Raw genomic sequence first — 18,220 nt, 5'->3', positions numbered from 1 at the left:
TCGTCTTCTTCTCTCTCTGGTCTGCTGCGCTCATTTCCCCCGGGGATGCGTGGGATGGATGACAAACAACAGAGTCAGGGCGTCCCTCACTGGGAGACAGATTGGAGGCTGTGTGTCTGTGTGTCTGGTTCAGTGTATATACAGGCATGTTGTTGGTGGTTGGTGCTAAATAAACACATTACATGCAGGGAATTATGTTGAAACTACAGTAGACGCTCCTCTAGTTTGCTATATTTACAAAAAAAAACCCTGCTGGTCTTCATTGAGGCTGATGTGAGATGAACCGCTGGCCACCACCCCCAATGGGACAGGCTCACAAATTAGATTTGCTGTTAGAGCTAACCCAGTTTAATTTGGGATCAACTAAGATCCATCTCTCTCCTACTCCACATGCTCCAGTAGACAGCTGACATTTACATTTATTGATTCAGCTGATGCTTTTATCCAAAGCGACTTACAATTGCTATACATGTCAGAGGTCGCACGCCTCTGGAGCAACTAGGGGTTAAGTGTCTTACTCAGGGACACAATGGTGGGATGTCTCACAGTGGGAATCTCCCACACCAAAGGCAAGCATCTTATCTATGCGCCATCTCCAGCTTTAGTGGTTTTCATGCACATTTGCACTCACATGTAGAGGAGCAGGAGTACTGTATGTGGAGTCGGCTTGTTCTTTTTTTAAATTACCAGTTTCAACTTTTACCAGCGTTCAAATAGAAACTGTCATGCATTCATTCAGGATGCAAAATCTAAATGTAAATCACTTGTTTTACCCTGATGAATTCCACCTCTTCATGAGGAAGTGCTCGTTCATAAGGTTTGATCATTAGCATGATTGGCGACCCTAAAATTGCCACGTAAAGCTTCCTGTTCTGTTTGTGAGAAAGTTTCATTCACAAAAAATGCTACCAAAGAGTTAAAATAAGGAAACTTCACAGCGCTGAGCTTTAAGTTAGTTAAAGTTAAACTGCCGGGTGCAACAGAGGACGATACTTGACAGATACCTGTATAAAGGGTCTTTATAATTTTCTACAACTGAAATGTAGAAGTTGCTATTCTGAAATATACCAATAAAATCATAAAATCTCTGTAAACTGGCAAGCCATGATAATAATGATAATACAGACGGGTTTTTTGTCTGAGAAAAGCCGACTATCTCGTAGTACAACAGACGCAAATTTTGTTTGTGCCTACTGTAACAGAAAACTAAGTACGAGTAAACTGATGAATGCCAAATTTTCTAAAATACGTGCTACTTAAGAATGAATCTGTTCATGCATGAAGCCCAATAATTGTCGTTCAGAAATATCTTCCACAAAACTTAAATAAATGTTTAACAAAAAGGTTTTCTTCACTGAAATCTGGATATACTGTCGCATCAAGTTTGATGGTCTCTCTGGTAGAGTGTGCGGCCCCCACCTCTAATAAATGGTTAAACCCGTTCCAAACCCTTAATTCTTAATAAACAATCATTGCTTTTTATTGGGTTTTGTGTTTAGAGAATCCTTTTCTTTTTGTGCGTCCTATGTATAGACAATTACTCTAGTAACAGTACAAGACAATAAACCACAAAGGTGTTACAGTTGGTAAAATGTATCTGGTTGTTTTGCTTTTTAAATCGGGAAATACTCCTGTTGTAATAACATTAGAGCAATAATTACAATGGAGCAGCTTAAAGGTCCCCGAGGGCTTCTTTAGTGAGGTAAAAATTATTATTATTATTATTATAGCTCCTTAAAAGTTGTTATTTTGGAGATACAAGTGTGTCATCTGAGAACAGCATTATGCAGCAGTCAGCTGCAGTAAACAAGCTCCAACCTTATATAAATAAAAAAATAAAATAAGAGAGAGATCAATAACGGCATCATAAAAGCTTGAAAGCTTTTCCTTCTTTTGTAGTCTTGTCATGGTTCTGGTTTAAAAGAAAATCAGTGACAGCAGCAAAAAGACGCCACGAAAAGAGATCTTGTTTTTGGTGCAGCCTCCGCAGAAGATGAAGAATGTGTCTGACACTAATCCCGGTTAGATTTGGAATTTAGCACTAGACATTTTTGTGATTGTTTATTGAACACCTCTAATAAAACAGCAGATATACAGAAGAAATGGACAAACACAGTTTTGTTTTTCTTGCAGCCGAGAAGTGAACTGAATCCTAATCAGGTCTAAAGTGATCTTTTAACTCATGTGTGGCCCTTTGATAAGAATTCACTGCTGAGGTTTCGAATGACAACAGCAGAATCAGCGATATGTGCAAGAGAAATAAACATAAAATATAAATATATATAAAATATGTACATATAAAGTGTTAGGGATTTCTTTGATGAAGGCGACCAGCGGCTTTATTATGATGTCCATTCCCACAACAATTTTCCCCTTACTCTGTGAGGAAGTGAAGGTAGATAGCTTACCTGCGATGGCATGTGGGTCTGCCGAGTACTCCTGAACATCTAGCACCCCACAGTCCAAAGACGCCTTCAACTTCTTCAGTTTGGAGGCCGAAGGAGCAACTCTGAACAAACCCTGGGACACAAAATGTGTCAGCATGAGTTAGACTTCACTTTACTCCCACAGTCATGAAATGATATACACGGGTCTAATTCCTACTGGGAACAGGGGGGGGACATGTCAGTGTAGGCAGCCCTAACCGTGTTTGACGCTGTATGCAGCCTAAAAGAATAACAACTACTACACTGCTACAGTATCTCCTTCCCAGTGGTGAGTAGAGTATTGTAAATCTTTACTCAAGTAAAAGTAAAAATTACCATGACAAACCTACTGAAGTATAAATTACAGTACTTGGTCATTAACTACTGCTACTACTAATAATAAATATGTCACATTCAACCACCCAAGTAGTTTAAAATAGCTCCACCTCAACCAGCTACAAGATCATACTGCTTACACGGTAATGCATTAACAATTATAATGCATTAATAATAAAGTACTACAATTATGTAATGTTTTCCAGTATATAATTTTACAGTCTGAAAGGGGCCATTCTGCATAATGAGTACTTCATTTGATCATCAGCTTCAGATGAAATTCTCTGCAGCCATACCAAAACATTATCTATGACGTTCAACAAACATCTAATTACTGTCTAATTACTGTAATGTAATGTAGATGGACGGATGCAGTGTGTTTGTTGTGCAGTCTGACCTCCTCCTGCATGCCACATTCCAGCAGCATGGTGACACAGGCCTCGATGGGAAAGGCAATATCTCTCCCGCTGAGCGCTAAGTGCTCCTCTAATGGTTTCCCGTAGCACGGCTTCTCCACCCAGGTCTCTGTCAAACACACACACAGTTACACAAACATGCACAAAACACAGCACCAACTCTACTTTTGTGATGCGGTTAAATTTCACTGAATAATTAGCTGCAGATGCTTATTCTATATATTTTCTGGCTAAGCTTAAAAAAGGGACCAAAAACCTATTTTCTTATTCAGATGCTTTCAATACTGGTTCTTCTGCATGAGAGATTTATGTATTTGTGGGGGTTTTGGCGGTGCTCTTCTCACTAGTTCGAAGGGGGCGGGGCTCTGTTGGAAAAAGGTGCTGTCACATATTTATACGGACCAATCAGATCTTTTTGGCCTTTATTTCAGATAGTGGAGATAGGATTGAGAGAGGGTAGATGCAACGCAGCAAAGGGCCACAAGCTGAACTCGAACCCGGGCCGTTGTGATAAGGACTCAGCCCTGGACAAACTCTACCAACTCGTAAATTTCTGACTTCCAACTAGAAAAAGTACCATGAAACAACGGTTGAAGTCGGAGTTCCTACTTGTGAACTCAGATAAAAAATATTTACCCCTAACTTTAGAATGAAGCAGCTGAACGACGTCACGGCAGCTACCATTAAAGCACACATTAGTAAATCGTAAACCACAAACTGAAAGGCAACATAATTTCTATTTGCCTGTATTTAATTAAAATAATACACAGCCTACTATCATATAGTAAAACCCGTTCTGCATAAATTGCTACACATTTGTGCACATTATCACCATATTTTTTGCTTCTTCTACTAAGTGTAATAAGTAATGACTAAACATTCATGAAATATCTACTTCGAATCATTTAAACCATTGATGAACCCCACAAAGAAGATATTGTTTTCAAACAGTACTTTGAGGTGCATACAATTCTCGCCGGGCATATAGAACTGAGCACAGCCCTGCACCTGCACAGGTAGCCTACAAGAACAAAGGATCCACAGTCCTGATGTGATAAAATAAGCTGCTGTGATAAAATAACTTTGTTGCTTATTTAGTCACAAATATTTAATGCTATAGACAAAAACTTCAGATCTGAAACCAAGTTTTTAGGTGCTTTAACCTAAAAAAAACCCCAACATGTTGGCTGAGGAAGTACAGACAAGGTCCACCTTTCACTTGCATTGACCGTATTTATTCTATTGCTGAGAACCTAGTAAATTCCAACAACAGGAACACAAATAGTTTCCAAGCAATCATAAACACATGCAAATGCATTTGGACAGGTTCTCATTGTGATGTGAACTGCAGCAGAGCCAAAGGATGCAGTAAGAGAAGGAAAACAATAACACTCAAAAAAAGACTGCATCATGAGTGTTCGTCTCTTTGTCTGCTGGTCTCAAACTCACCCTGATGAGCTTTGATCTGAGGCAGAACACTTTGAAGCAGCTCTAATGACTTCCTGTGGTACTCCGCCTGGACTTCTATCAGCTAGACGAGACAGAAAGAGATCAGAGAGTCTGCTGATGGACAAGCAAAATATTATTGTTCCTTCATTAATGCCACAGTCTGGAGAGATGTACTTACTGTCTGGAAGTAGCTTGCATAGTCAATTTCTTTGGCCACAAAACTGTACATGTCTGCTGATAACTGATCCTGGGGAAAAATAACATTTATAACATTTAAACATGAGCAATGAGGAAGGCAGAATACTATTATACAAACATAAAACATGTGCTTTAAGGACCCTTTTCAATGCAGACATTTTTTTATAGTAGGAAATGCACAGGTGAAATTAATTACACTAATGATAGCCGCAGGCTCTTGGGTCCTGGATTGTGCATGCTAGCTCACTAGGACACTTAATAGAGCTGAGTCTTCAAAAATGTTTTTTGTTACACCTGTGTGAGTAAGTGAGTGAGTTTCCTGCTACCGTATGAAAGGTCAAACTGTTATCAATTAAATGTGTCACCTCCATCATGGCATGTTTATCTGTATTTGGATGTGAAACAAAATTAACAAGATTTTGATTTTTGCATAATATCTAAATCCTGTGAATAATAGGGCTTAGCACAAGGATGACCTGTCCAAAATTTAAATGTATAGTCTTTCTGAGAGGCAGGATTGCTCAGAGTTGACAGGTGCATGTGTCGTCTAAATGCAGTTGCAATTCCATTATGTGTTAAAGAGTTATAGTAACGCATGGGAAACAGGCCGCACCTACAGGGATTTGGCAAACATTCATAGGAAAACGGTGTGGAATAAAAATATATAGCCTAACAGCTGTGCCCACTGCAGGTCCTGGAGAGCCCCAGCGCTTCATATTTTCCATCTCTCCTTACTCTGACCACACCTGTTTATCTGAGTTGGGCGTGTTTAGCCAAACAAGAGCTGTTTAGGTGTAGGGCAGAGAAGTTAAAGATGGAAAACGCTCAAAGAAAGCAAAACTAATTATGGGCAAATGGTGCTTTATTTCCTTTAATGTCTAAACCTTCCAAGAAATTTAATTGAAATCCATTTTATGTAGGTTTTGAGAATCATGAAAGTGCACATTGATGTTGTTTTAGCTCTGTCTTTGGTCTCCACAAATCATGAGAAATAATCTGGCTCCTTAGCTGGTAAATGCTCCACTATGTTCACCAGCTAGTCTCTAACTGTGTCTGTCAGCTGCTGCAGGGAACAACGGTGAGAGCGTCCCAAAACAGTTAAGTTGGGACAACAAAGTAAAACCAATAAGCTGAAAGATGCTAATACGCTACGTAGAGCTGAAGAGAACCACCGAGTATAAAAAATAAAGCCACTTCTTTCACATTACAAATAGTAATTTGAACCATTGATAAGAGATCAAGATTAGAGCAGTTCTAACCAAATGGATCCCCGACATTTAAGATTACCTGAAAGAAAAGCCATTTAATTTATAGCATAATGGAAATAAACAGTGAAGTTATTGTGAAGGCGATCACTGACTCGACAGATCTCCATGCGGTTGGCTGCCTCCTCCATCTCTTCCCTGAGGTGGTCGGCCTTGGCTCCTCCTGGCTGCAGGTTGCTGGACAGTCCTGAAGACTTGGTGGATTGATAAAACCTGGCAGCAAAACATTGTTTTTTTGTTAGAACATTGTTAGAATAAGCAGACATCCTGAAAGTTTGCCTAACTGATAAACACAGCATGTTAAACCACACAGACATTTTTTAATTCTCCTTCAGCAGCTTAAAACCTTTGTTCCTCAGAGTGATAATCACTGACAACAAAATCTGACAGCTACTCATGGCAAATTCTGAAAAACTCTAGACTATATATCCTCATTCATTCAATTTAAGCTATTTTCTGTCTCTCCTGTTCCCTGTCTGTTTGAGACTTTCTGTCTGAGTTGTGTCTCTCGGCGTGGAGATAATATGTCGCGCTGCCAGAGGAGCTCAGCAGCATGATGGGAAAAATTGTCTCAGATTTGGGTCACCCAAAAAAAAAACAAAAAAAAAAAACAGACTGACTGGACTGCAGTGAGGAAAATCACATTTCTCCATGTCCCTGACATTAAAATGACAGTGAAGCAGCACAAAGAAAGTGTGGCGAAGAAAGTGTACGTTTCAGCGAATTAGAAAACTTCCCGATTGGAAGGGAGCAAAATCTGCAGTGACATGATGATTCCAGCGAAGTCAAGGATTTCACACCTGTCCTAAAGAAGTTTAAACATATTCAACACTGAAATATGTTGAGCTGCAGAAGGTTTTGCAGCTTTTGAGCCAGAAAGACAACAAAAACATTATATCATCTTTAATAGTCTACAGTTATCATTGTTCTTTACTTAAACACACCCTGTGGAGTTTTCTTTTAAATAAACAAAAGCTTACATTCAGTGTTTCCCACCAAAACAGTTTGTGTGAATTCTGGAGCTCTAACAAATGTGTTCATCATAAAAAATGTTGTTTAGGTATTTTAAATCACGGATTGTTTTACATGTTTGCTAGCATCTTCTTTGCTGTATTTTCTGGCACATTACTGAATTTCTTTGCGTCTTTCTTTAACTGTATTTTTTTTGCTTTTATCTTGTTAACCGTTTTATATGTGTTATTGTATTTTCACTTGTGAAAGCACTGTAAATAAAGATTTTTATTATTACTATTACCCGTGGCCGTACCAGCTTAGTGTTGTTAGAGGTCAAAAACTCCACGGGGAACTTTTAATCTTTATTATTTGCAGAATTAAATTCACCTTAAAAAACATGATATTATTAAAGAGGATCATTTAAAGTAATCTAGTCATGAGGAGAACTACTCGGCCTGTAAAAAAACCCAGACTAGGCATGGAGGCTACACATTTGTAGCCATGCTAGCAGCTCTATCGATGGCAATGTGGGTCCATATTATATATATATATGCAGCAGCTATTAGTTGGGTTACAAATTTAAATTTGACCAAATGCCTCCAAAAGCAGTACTTGTGAACATGGTAAACATTAAACTGGTTGAACATCAGCCTGTTAGCTTTGTCTTTGTGAGCATGTTGACATTAGCATGGCTGTAGACTCTCAGAAAACCTGATTTACAAACTTGGAAGTGGAGTTTTAGAGACATCTGGGCATTTTCCAGGCAGGGAGGGTCCAATAAAAAGACATTAAGCAGTGTTTTTTTCTTCTTCTCGCTTCCAGATTTCAAAACATCAACTTACCAACAAAGCTATCCAGGAATCAATGATATAATTGTTGCCTTTGTACTGGAAATACACATAAATGTTAAAATAATTATTTAGGCCTTGAGGGGTCATTAACAAGAAATCAGCACAGATTGATCTACTAACAAGTATTGTAAGCAAGATCCTCTGTGCCGCAGAGCTCCATTGTTGTCCAAAAACTAATTAAAACAAATCAATGAGCCTCACTGTTGCACTGGGTGACATGTTCCTTCATCACTATAAACACACACACTGCAGTTTATTTTGACTCAGTCCCACACACACCGTCCTGCTGCCCCAAATACTCACTAGAGCACGACATGTAGATTCATCCGCCGCTGAAAATAGCCCTCAAGAAATGCACTATTTCCTCCTGTTTGTTTGATAAAATCTACAGTGACCAGCTGTGAGAGTGTATGTAATGTTTGTGCTCCCTTTTTTAAGGTTTATATGTTGATATGTTCCACTGAGAGTAGGCGTACTGTTGTCAATGTATCACGAGCCTTTCAGCCAAAACTTTAAGCCAAAAAAGTTCCAATGAAACTGGCATTAAGTAAGGTTTTCACACTCTGACAGCAGACTGTAGTGTGAGGAGTGCTGGCTAGTCCAGACACACGGTGGTTACAACTTCACTGTGTGCAATCAAATCTCAATTATATTCACTGGGAAGCTTCAGGACCAGTCAATTCACAGGGGGATGGAGTTTCTCAGATCACATCCAAGTCTCTCTCTCACAACACAAAATAAAGTCACACGTAGTAACAGACTCACCGTGTGCGTGCAGAGTCCATGTCCAGGACCAGTTTTGCTAAATGTTTCCTTTGTTTCTGGATATTTGGGATTTCCACCTGAGAGGACAGAGAGTTTTTCCTTCAGTCTGTTGTTTGTTGATGTGAAAGAGGACGAGAGACAGACTCAGTATTGTCAGAGGCTTTGCATCTGTTCCTTGGTCTCATGAAGATTCGTTTACTGGATAATTACAGAGCAATCAGAATGAGTCTATTGTACAGTGCATCCTGTATAAGGCTCATGTAGGTGTGCTGCCATGCTGAAAAGCCATGCTTTTCAACAGAGAGATTAAAGTGCAGGTTTGCCTTATTCCTTTTAATGGGTTAAAAACAACTATTTCTCTTGTTTTGCCCCCATGTTTTAAAATGGTCAGACTCATGTGTTGTATTTTTTTTTTAATATACAAAAAACCAAAGAGGGTGTTTTGAAGGTATTCAGGTTCTCAATTGTGGCCCCGAGACTGTGAAATGAATTGCCTCTTCATGTCAGGCTGGCCCCCAGCACACTAAAAAGTCACCTTTACTCCTTGGCGTTTAACCCAGTTTGAGAGTTGTATGTTGTTGTTATTTTATGGTCATATTTGTTATTTATTTATTAATGGATGGATTCATGTCAATGTACAGCACTTTGGTCAACCTGGGTGTTTTTAAATGTGCTTTATACATAAAGTGGGATTGGAGCAGTTGAACTTAAAAAAAATGGGACTCGTGGATGATAATTACTGTCAGGTACTTTTCTTCATTTTATTGTGGGAACGTTCTCTTGTTTTCCTTTTTCGTTATCACAACAAGAAGTGAATATTCCAACTATTCTAATACTGAAAATGTGTTACCCCGTGTATTTATGTGTTATTTTATTTATACTTTGTGCCCCTTTCTCAGTTTATTGTCTTGTTTTACTTGTACTAACTACTTTTTGTTTCTGTTCTTCATTGAGTTACCGAAATGTGTTGTCTTTGAGTGCATTGTGTTTTTTATTCTCTGTCATCACACAGTGTCGTTTCTGTACCTCTGCAAGGTCGTAGAGAGGCTCGATGACGTCTCTCTCGATGGTGAGCTCGAACAAAATGAGCTCCTGAGCGAGTTTGTCCTGCGTGTCGCCGCAGAGCTTCAGCATCTTCCTGCAACAGACAACAGGACCAGGAAACATCCATGAACAGTTGGGGGTGATCAAACAATGAGCATGCGTCACAATGTGAAATGTGGGTCTCTGAGGTTGTCACTACCACAGCTCTCCTGAATAATGCAATGTCTTTTACATGTTTTGTTTTCTGAATATATCTATGTACTTTCTTTTAAAACTCTGTAATAAACAACAGTGATGTCTTTACATTTACTGTATGCATTAAAGCAGCAAGGTGATGTAGTACAGTCTAATTCACTACAGTGGTGGATATAAACATAGCTTGACATCAACATGAGCACATAAGACATTTTTACTTCCTGTATTTTTCTCTTTCAGAAATAAAAACAGAGATGAATTTATTCCATAGACTTTTTTTAATTGTCATCCAGACGTCACCTGTATTTGACCTGGTGGCTCTGAGAGCTCAACACACTGCAACTTAAGAACTCATGAAAACTAGACAAAACACAAGGAAATAAAATTTTAAAAAAAGTTAAGAAAACAGCTTCCTCAGTTCGACATAAGCGGTTAGAGAAAGTGCAGCATAGTGAGAAAACACAACCAAATACTGAAATGCTACAAGCCACACAAAACACAATGGAAATCAGTTACAAACTGTTTAATTAATTTGTGAATGGAAATGAGCGAACAATGCAAGTAACATGATTTTTACACTGCGTTCCAAATTATTATGCAAATTATATTTTACACTGATTTTCCTAATTAGTCAATACAAATGACAGTCAAGTCATACAGTTTGGGTATAACTCGAAATTTCATTTAACAAATCACCCAATGGTTTGTTTTATTTTTTCAAAAATAAAAACTCAAAATGCACTGTTCCAAATTATTATGCACAACAGAGTTGCAAAAACATTTTATAGGTTGTAAAGAACTGAAAATAGTAATTTGTTGAACTTGCAGCATTAGGTGGTAATTTTTACTGAAATCAAAAGCTATTTCAATCAAACACATCTTAACAGGGCAAGTTACATGTTAAAATAGGACATCTTTGATATCACCTTCGCAATTCTTGCATCCATTGAACTTGTGAGTTTATGCAGAGTTTCTGCTTGAATGTCTTTGCTCCCAGAGCTGCTGTGCTGCGAACTGCCTCCCACCCTCATAGATCTTTTGCTTGAAGATGCTCTAAAGGTTTTCAATAGGGTTGAGGTCAGGGGAGGATGTGGGCCACACCATGAACTTCTCTCCAGCAGCTAATGACACAAAGATATTCTTTGCAGCATGAGATGGTGCATTGTCATTCATCAAGATGATTTTGCTAAGGAAGGCACGGTTCTTCTTTTTGTACCATGGAAGAAAGCGGTCAGTCAGAAACTCTATATACTTTGCTGAGGTCATTTTCACACCTTCAGGGACCCTAAAGGGGCCTACCTGCTCTCTCCCCATGATTCAGGCCCAAAACATGACTCCACCACCTCCTTGCTGACGTCGCAGCCTTATTGGGATATGGTGGCCATCCACTTCTCCATCCATCCATCCACTACTCCATCCATCTGGACCATCCAGGGTTGCACGGCACTCATCAGTAAACAGGACTGTTTGAAAATTAGTCTTCATGTATTTCTGGGCCCACTGCAACCGTTTCTGCTTCTGAGCATTGGTAAGGGATGGCCGAATATTAGGTTTATGCACAACTGCAAGCCTCTGGAGGATCCTACGCCTTGAGGTTCGCAAGACTCCAGAGGCACCGGCAGCTTCAAATACCTGTTCGCTGCTTTGTAATGGCAGTTTAGCAGCTGCTCTCTTAAGCCGATGATTTTGTCTGGCAGCATCCTTCCTCATTATGCCTTTACCTGCACAAACCCGTCTCAGCTCTGAATCAGCCACAAATCAGTACGATGATCACACTTAAGTTTTCGTGAAATATCTAATATTTTCGATTGTGCTCACCTGGCAAACTAACAATCGCAGGTGTCTGAGATTGATTTCAGTGACAAAGACCCGGAGACAAAATAATCCATGAGTTTGATTCAAAAACTAAATATTTAATGTTTATGACACATGTTTTGCTGGTTATTAGCATCCCAATTAAAATAATGGCACATAATATCTGAATCATGCAATGATAATGTTAAAGCTTACATTGTTAGCTCATTTCATTTAGTGAATCAAAGTATTTTGTAACTCTTGTGTGTGCAGCGTGTTTCTGTATTTGGTTGTGTTTTCCCACTTTGCAAAGATTTTTTTTCCTTAAAGCTGTGTCATCAAGTTAATTAACATGCTTTCTACATTGAAATCAGAAATCAGAAATACTTTATTGATCCCCGAAGGAAAATTATTTTGTGACAGTTGCAAACGTTGCTAATCAACGTATTAAAGAAATTTGCTTGTGTTTTGTTTACTTGAATGTGTTTTCTTAAGTTGCAGTGCATTGAGCTCTCAGGGCCACCTTATAATGAGGCTTCCCTGGTTATTTAAAGGTCACACTAAGTAGAAAAAAAATGGAACACTTCGCAGTTTGTCCTCATCTGACTGTCTTCTGGAAAATCAGTTCAGGGTCACTGGGTCATGAAAACATCCCTTTCCATGCCAGCGCTTAGAAAGGGAAAACACAGCCAATGTTACTGATAATCAATGATAATGTAAATTACTGTGTGTGTGTGTGTGTGTGCACTCACCCTAGTAGAGACTCGTCGCCGAGCACAGCCGCCCCCTCCACCATACATTGTGCTAGTGTTGTGAGAGGAAGCTTCTTCTGCACAGAAACAGGAACAAATATCACAATCGATGAATCACCCATCGCAGTCTGCTGAATGTGTCATTCAACACTAAAAACAAAACTGCAATTAACAAATGAAATGAATCGTGCACAAACAGCCATGCTGCAGCACACACACACACACACACAAAGACACACACAATCTGTACACATACACATGAAGGAGTTGAAGGAAAAATCTGTCCTTTTATTCTCTCAAACTGTTAGATATTCTCCATTAGTTTAATGAATTGTGAAGAAATTGTGATGAAGGAGATATGTAAATAAGAGATTTGCATGGTGTTCTCACTTCTCCTGAGCCTCATATACTCCCGGCACTTCAGTAATATTATTATTAACATGTTCTTGGATTGATTCTTCCCCCCTGAGTCTGGGTTGCTTCTCACCGAGGGTGACCTGACAGACTTCTTTTCCACATCCACGCCCTGCTGGCCCTGCAGACAGGCGGTCAACTTCTTGTGTGTGCTGTGGGAAACCTGCTTGACCAGCTCCAGACGTTTCTCCACCTGACAAGAAAGAAAAGACACGGGACAGGCCTCGGTGAGTGGTGGATAACAGACACACACACACACTTACTCTGCAAATGCACATTCCACTCGCCTTACACACAGATTGCGTCAGTTTTGGGAGATCCCCATTGGCAGTTACAGACATGCACATGCAGGCACTTAAAGCCCCGACCTAGTATAAAGTCTAATGAAAAATAGAACAGCTCTGCAGCTGTCTCTAAAAATATTTGGCATTGTGGTTAACCATAAGTTTAAATTGGACCTGTGGACTGACAAACTGTACTTTTATAGTTTTCATTTGTTCTACAAGCCATTAAGATCTTAAAAAGGTAATGCACTTGCACCTTATCCCCTTGCATGTGTGCATGTAAAAGTACGTGTATGTCTAGCGGTGACTTCTGTGATGCTTTGTGATTGTGCTGCAAACCTTTTTCCCCACGGGGACAAATATCTATACATAATTATTGGCATCAAAACAAAGTTCTTTTGAGTCGAAGACCATTGCATGTCAGGTTTAAACGCCTCTCATTTCATTATTAAACCAACTCAGTGGAACTGATGTCGCTGCCACTGAGGGTGGAATTAATCAGATCAATTACGGTGCTGCACCCGGAGTCAGTCAGTGGGGACGTTCAGCCTTTTTCTCACAAAGAGGTTTAATTTCAGCGCTCATTAATGTTGCCTGAAGTAATTTGAAAAAGTAATTTAATGCACACTGAATGCTTTGCACCAATGATATTGTTTCCTGTGAGAGGCAGCAAACATCCTCCATGAAGATACTGAGGAATGGCATGCACACAAACACTTGATTCATACCTGTAGAAGGTCATCACTTAGTACTTCTGTTTTTTCAGCCCTGGAAGAGAGAAGAAGAAAAAAAAGGAGGCTGTTAGAGTCGAGGGGGAAATTGCTAAATCACAAAACTTGTTATCGTGGGAACTGGGGCAACATACACATATACCGCTCAATCAATGTAATTACTTGCTGAATTTCTGTGCATGTAATAAATAATATTGCCGTTGCAGCCTGGAGCTAATCATTTCACAGGAATGTTGATTTTTCTCAACGGTTTCACGGGGCTCATGCTGATACAGAGGAAAAGTATAACTAGAATGTCTCAGGTTGGAAACATGACAGAAAACACAGTCACACAGGATGATTTTTGGATGTAGAGATGGACAAGCCACTGTCCTCATCTTTTCCTCTGCCTGAGCTTTCTCCCTTTTGTTCATTGTTAAAGATGCTTTTTTTGTGTCACTTGTGATACAATTGCCTTGACTTGGAATTTTAGTAACAGTGAGGGAACATAAATCAAGATAGTTAAGGGTTAAATAATCTCACTATGCACTACGATACAGAGCCATGACCGGCTGATAGATTAACTGCCATTTGCTTAAATATTACAAAACCTCACTCTATTAGATGAAAATACGAGAAAGATAGTTGATTCATTTCCAGACAATCTAAATAAAACATTTCTTATGACACAAACCCAAAAGCCTTCGGTGTCATTTATTAGATTATCAGTTCCTTTAGGCTATCTTCTGGAAAATTGACTGTGAGTCGTGTCCAGACATTAAGGCGCGTTACAGCATCGTTGATCGACTCTGTCGCTGCCTTCAGCAACGATGGACATTGACAGCTTGACGGTACAAGATGTACTCTGGAGAAAAATGTTGCCTGGAGTGTTGTGGCCTTCAGAGAATATTACAGTAATACTTGGATCCAACGTGGTGCAAAAGCATCAAGCACTCATCGTGTATTGTGCTTCTCTAATAGCCAACACTTTTAGAAATGTCTATCTTTTCTTATTTCCTTTTCCTATTAACATTTACAGGAAAAACACACATTTTTCTATATATCTTTCAACAAACTTCATATTTTCCCTACCAAAGTACATCCTGTAGCTCATTCATTAAAACTTTACTCCACCTATTAGCGTATATAAACCTTAATGGTTTATAACACACTATAATGTAGTTTTACGCAGCTATAATCATCATTATAGGTATTTATTAACGTACAGTATTTATGAACAGGATTGTCGGTTCTAAAGGAACGTTGGCGTTTTAAACTGCTGAAACCTTTTATTCTCTATAGTCAATTTTACTGTATTTATATACAGGGCTACAGACTACAAAGCCCTTCGAGGGGTCATGTGATACAGTTTTTTCTTATCTGTGCGAAAGGATTAATAAGCTAAGAGCACGGATTGATAAATTGTGCTTTATTAAAACAGCCCCATGGGATGTAAACCACGAGGGGCACAATCTATCTTCAGTGATTTCTCCTAAGAAAATAGCTGACGATAATGTACATGTTGATAATAAATAATAAAACTATCAAATGATAAATTAGTGCACCCTCCTCGTAGCTTGCATCTGAAAGGGCTGAAGTCATGAAGTTGAACCCACAGGCATGGTTTGCCAATCTGTGCATCTGGTTAATAATCTACTTGCACGGATTTTTCCATCAATATTTTTTATATTGATATTCATATCTACCATATCTGGGAGGTTCCATACATCACTTTTATGTGATTGTACAACATTCAGCACCCTCTATCTTTAGAAACGTGATTGGAAAAAGGAAAAATGGAGGAAAGAGCAAACAGAGGAGGGATCCTTCCTCTTGTTCCAGGACAGGTATATAATATACACAGTAAACAGAAGTAGAAGTAGTATAATTTCAATATGAAGAAACATAAACTCAGTATTAAGTAATTAAAGTACAATTACAGAGGTTGATATGAAGTAAATATATATATAAGTTTGAGTTTCAGGCAAAAAGATAAACCCCTGTAATGTGTTAAAAATGACAGCCTGGTGATATACTTCAATGGGATTATTTAATCAATTCATTGTTTTGTCAATAAAATGTCATAAATTGTGAAACATGCTCGCTATATTTCCAACAGCCCGAGGCGATGCATTCAAATTGCTTACTTTATTTGACCAATAGTGCAAAAGCTAAAGATACGTAGTTTGCTTTCACTTATGACACAGATGAAATCCTCACATTTAAGAAGGTGAAAACAACAAATGTTTGGTGCTTTTGCTCGAAAATCCATTCTAAATAATAAAAATAGTTGTCGATTAATTTAGTTAATTTACTAATTGATTAAATCGACTAATCGTTGCAGCTCTAAACTTAATCTCTAGTGTGGTCACTGCTCAACTTTAGTCCAAGCACAGCAGATGAAAAACAGCGTCTTCTCTCCCAGTCAAGATGCATTACAGTAGTTGTAGCAGCAGCAGGTTAAACAATTAACAACACAGACATTCAGAGTAGGACAATGACATAGCTCAGCAGAGAACAAAAACCAGAGCCAGCAACATTAAAACTAAAAACACAAAGCTACAGAAAAGGCTCTGTTCACACTGATTAAACATCAGAATGCAATCTGGCCTCGCTTTCCCTAAATGCATCTAAGCGTTAAGATTCTCTTTATTGCCATTTGTCTTCAGAGTCAAAAGACACAAGCAAACTCTGGTTTCAGACACAGAAATCAACCAGGTTATTGGGCGTAAAATTAGAGCATATGGCAACAAAATATGTGGTGTATCATTTTCAACCACTGATTTCAGAGATTAATATACATGTGCAGTGATTTATCATCTTTTCTCACCCTAAACAGCTGACACTAACAAGGCAGAGCATTTCTGGAAGTCATGCTCTTAGACCAAAAGTCACTAACACTGTTTCATCCCTGAAACTTCTGATTGTCTGTGCACAACAAAAAAACTATAATTTTTTGTCTCTCTCCTGTCAACAGCTTAATAAACACCAGGCACAAGTGTGGATCACCTGGACTTCTTCTTGAGCCCTGGAGGTACAAACGTCTCGTTAAACAGGTAGAAGAAGTTCTGAATAGAGAGGAAGTGTTCTGTTTCTAATTGTGCAATGCAATAAACAGTAAGAAAAACAAAGGTATGATTTTCTAATAAGCTACCCTTTGCAAAGATTTTAATGCCTTCATTAAAGGTCCTTCCAGTCACTGATTGATGGACTTACCCTAAATAAAATAATAATCCTGAAGAGCATCTGGAGAAATAATGCTGCAGAGCATCTGGAGCATCTTTATTTTACCAGTCTGTGATTACCTAATCATTTTCAAGGTACTTTCCCGGGAAAGAAAAAATACACAGTTAATGTAATCAAGAGTATAAGGGGGCAACTAATGATTATTTTTATAATCAATTCATCGTTTTTTTCTGATTAATCTATTAAATGTTAGTAAAACTGAGCTCAATGTGACGTCTTAAAAGATCTTGTTTTTTGACAAACAGTCAAAAACCCAAAGATATTCAGTTTACAATGAAATATCACAAACAGATGAACATTAAAAATGTGAAATTTGTCTGCAGGAACATAAAATAATTATATCATACTTTCCTTATAATTACTACAAAAGTATGTAGTTTGGTGACACTTTAAGTCCCCACATTTAGGATTTTTAAATATAAAATGAATGGTTTATAATAATATTAAGAATAAGTATTTATCAACAGCCAACAAACCCCAAACCAACATAGTCTGCCTTACCTCACTCCCTGAACAACACAGACAACTCATCCCCTCAGATTGTATCCTCACACAAACCAGACTTTACTATAATTTAGTCAAAATACAAACACCATTGAAGGCGCCCCGCAGAGGCTATGTGGACTTACAGAGCCGTGCTGTTCCTGCGTGAGGCTCTAGTCCTGCTAATCTGCAGCTTTCTCCTCCACATGCCCCCTGCTGACAGGAGGAATCCCCCCTGTTTTCAGGCAGGAGCCGAGTGACAATAAGGGGAGAAAGCGGAGTGACAGAAGGAGGGTGAGGGAGGGAAGGAGGGAGGGAAGGAGGGAGGGAGGGAGGGAGGGAAGGAGGGAGGGAGGGAGGGCAGTCTAAAGAATGAGACCTGACTATCTGGTCCTTTCACTCTTTCTCTCATCACTCACCAATCTCTCCATCTCTCTGAGTCCTTTTCTCTGTTTTATTTTCTCTGATGTCAACAGTTTGGATTGCAGAAAAACAGACTTATAGATTGTATGGTTATATGATTGACAGCACACACACACACTAACTGCAGAAAAGTGGATGATAGAAAGATATAAAAGACACTGATCCTGACCTTTAAAACCCTGTAACCCTTTCACTTCCTCCCTCCTCTCACTAAA

The 18,220-nt window shown here is 38.8% G+C and overlaps 1 protein-coding gene across 1 annotated transcript in view; it reads right to left on the bottom strand.

Annotated features, from left to right (window-relative positions):
• LOC123983569 (rho GTPase-activating protein 44-like) overlaps positions 1-17,790 on the bottom strand; it is a 38,348-nt gene extending 20,558 nt beyond the window's left edge. Inside the window, exons 1-11 of the mRNA XM_046069826.1 lie at positions 17,729-17,790; positions 13,872-13,911; positions 12,933-13,052; positions 12,446-12,522; positions 9,687-9,798; positions 8,661-8,737; positions 6,186-6,303; positions 4,806-4,874; positions 4,628-4,709; positions 3,160-3,287; positions 2,409-2,520 (exon numbers count right to left, since the gene is read on the bottom strand). Coding sequence (XP_045925782.1) covers positions 2,409-2,520; positions 3,160-3,287; positions 4,628-4,709; positions 4,806-4,874; positions 6,186-6,303; positions 8,661-8,737; positions 9,687-9,798; positions 12,446-12,522; positions 12,933-13,052; positions 13,872-13,911; positions 17,729-17,790 — 997 coding nt within the window. The remainder of the gene's footprint in view (positions 1-2,408; positions 2,521-3,159; positions 3,288-4,627; positions 4,710-4,805; positions 4,875-6,185; positions 6,304-8,660; positions 8,738-9,686; positions 9,799-12,445; positions 12,523-12,932; positions 13,053-13,871; positions 13,912-17,728) is intronic.
• Between the last annotated feature and the right edge of the window lie 430 nt (positions 17,791-18,220).

The sequence above is a fragment of the Micropterus dolomieu genome, linkage group LG14 (assembly GCF_021292245.1).
Source record: "Micropterus dolomieu isolate WLL.071019.BEF.003 ecotype Adirondacks linkage group LG14, ASM2129224v1, whole genome shotgun sequence".
In the NCBI taxonomy this organism is placed as follows: domain Eukaryota; kingdom Metazoa; phylum Chordata; class Actinopteri; order Centrarchiformes; family Centrarchidae; genus Micropterus; species Micropterus dolomieu.
This window is presented reverse-complemented; position numbering and strand designations above follow the sequence as displayed.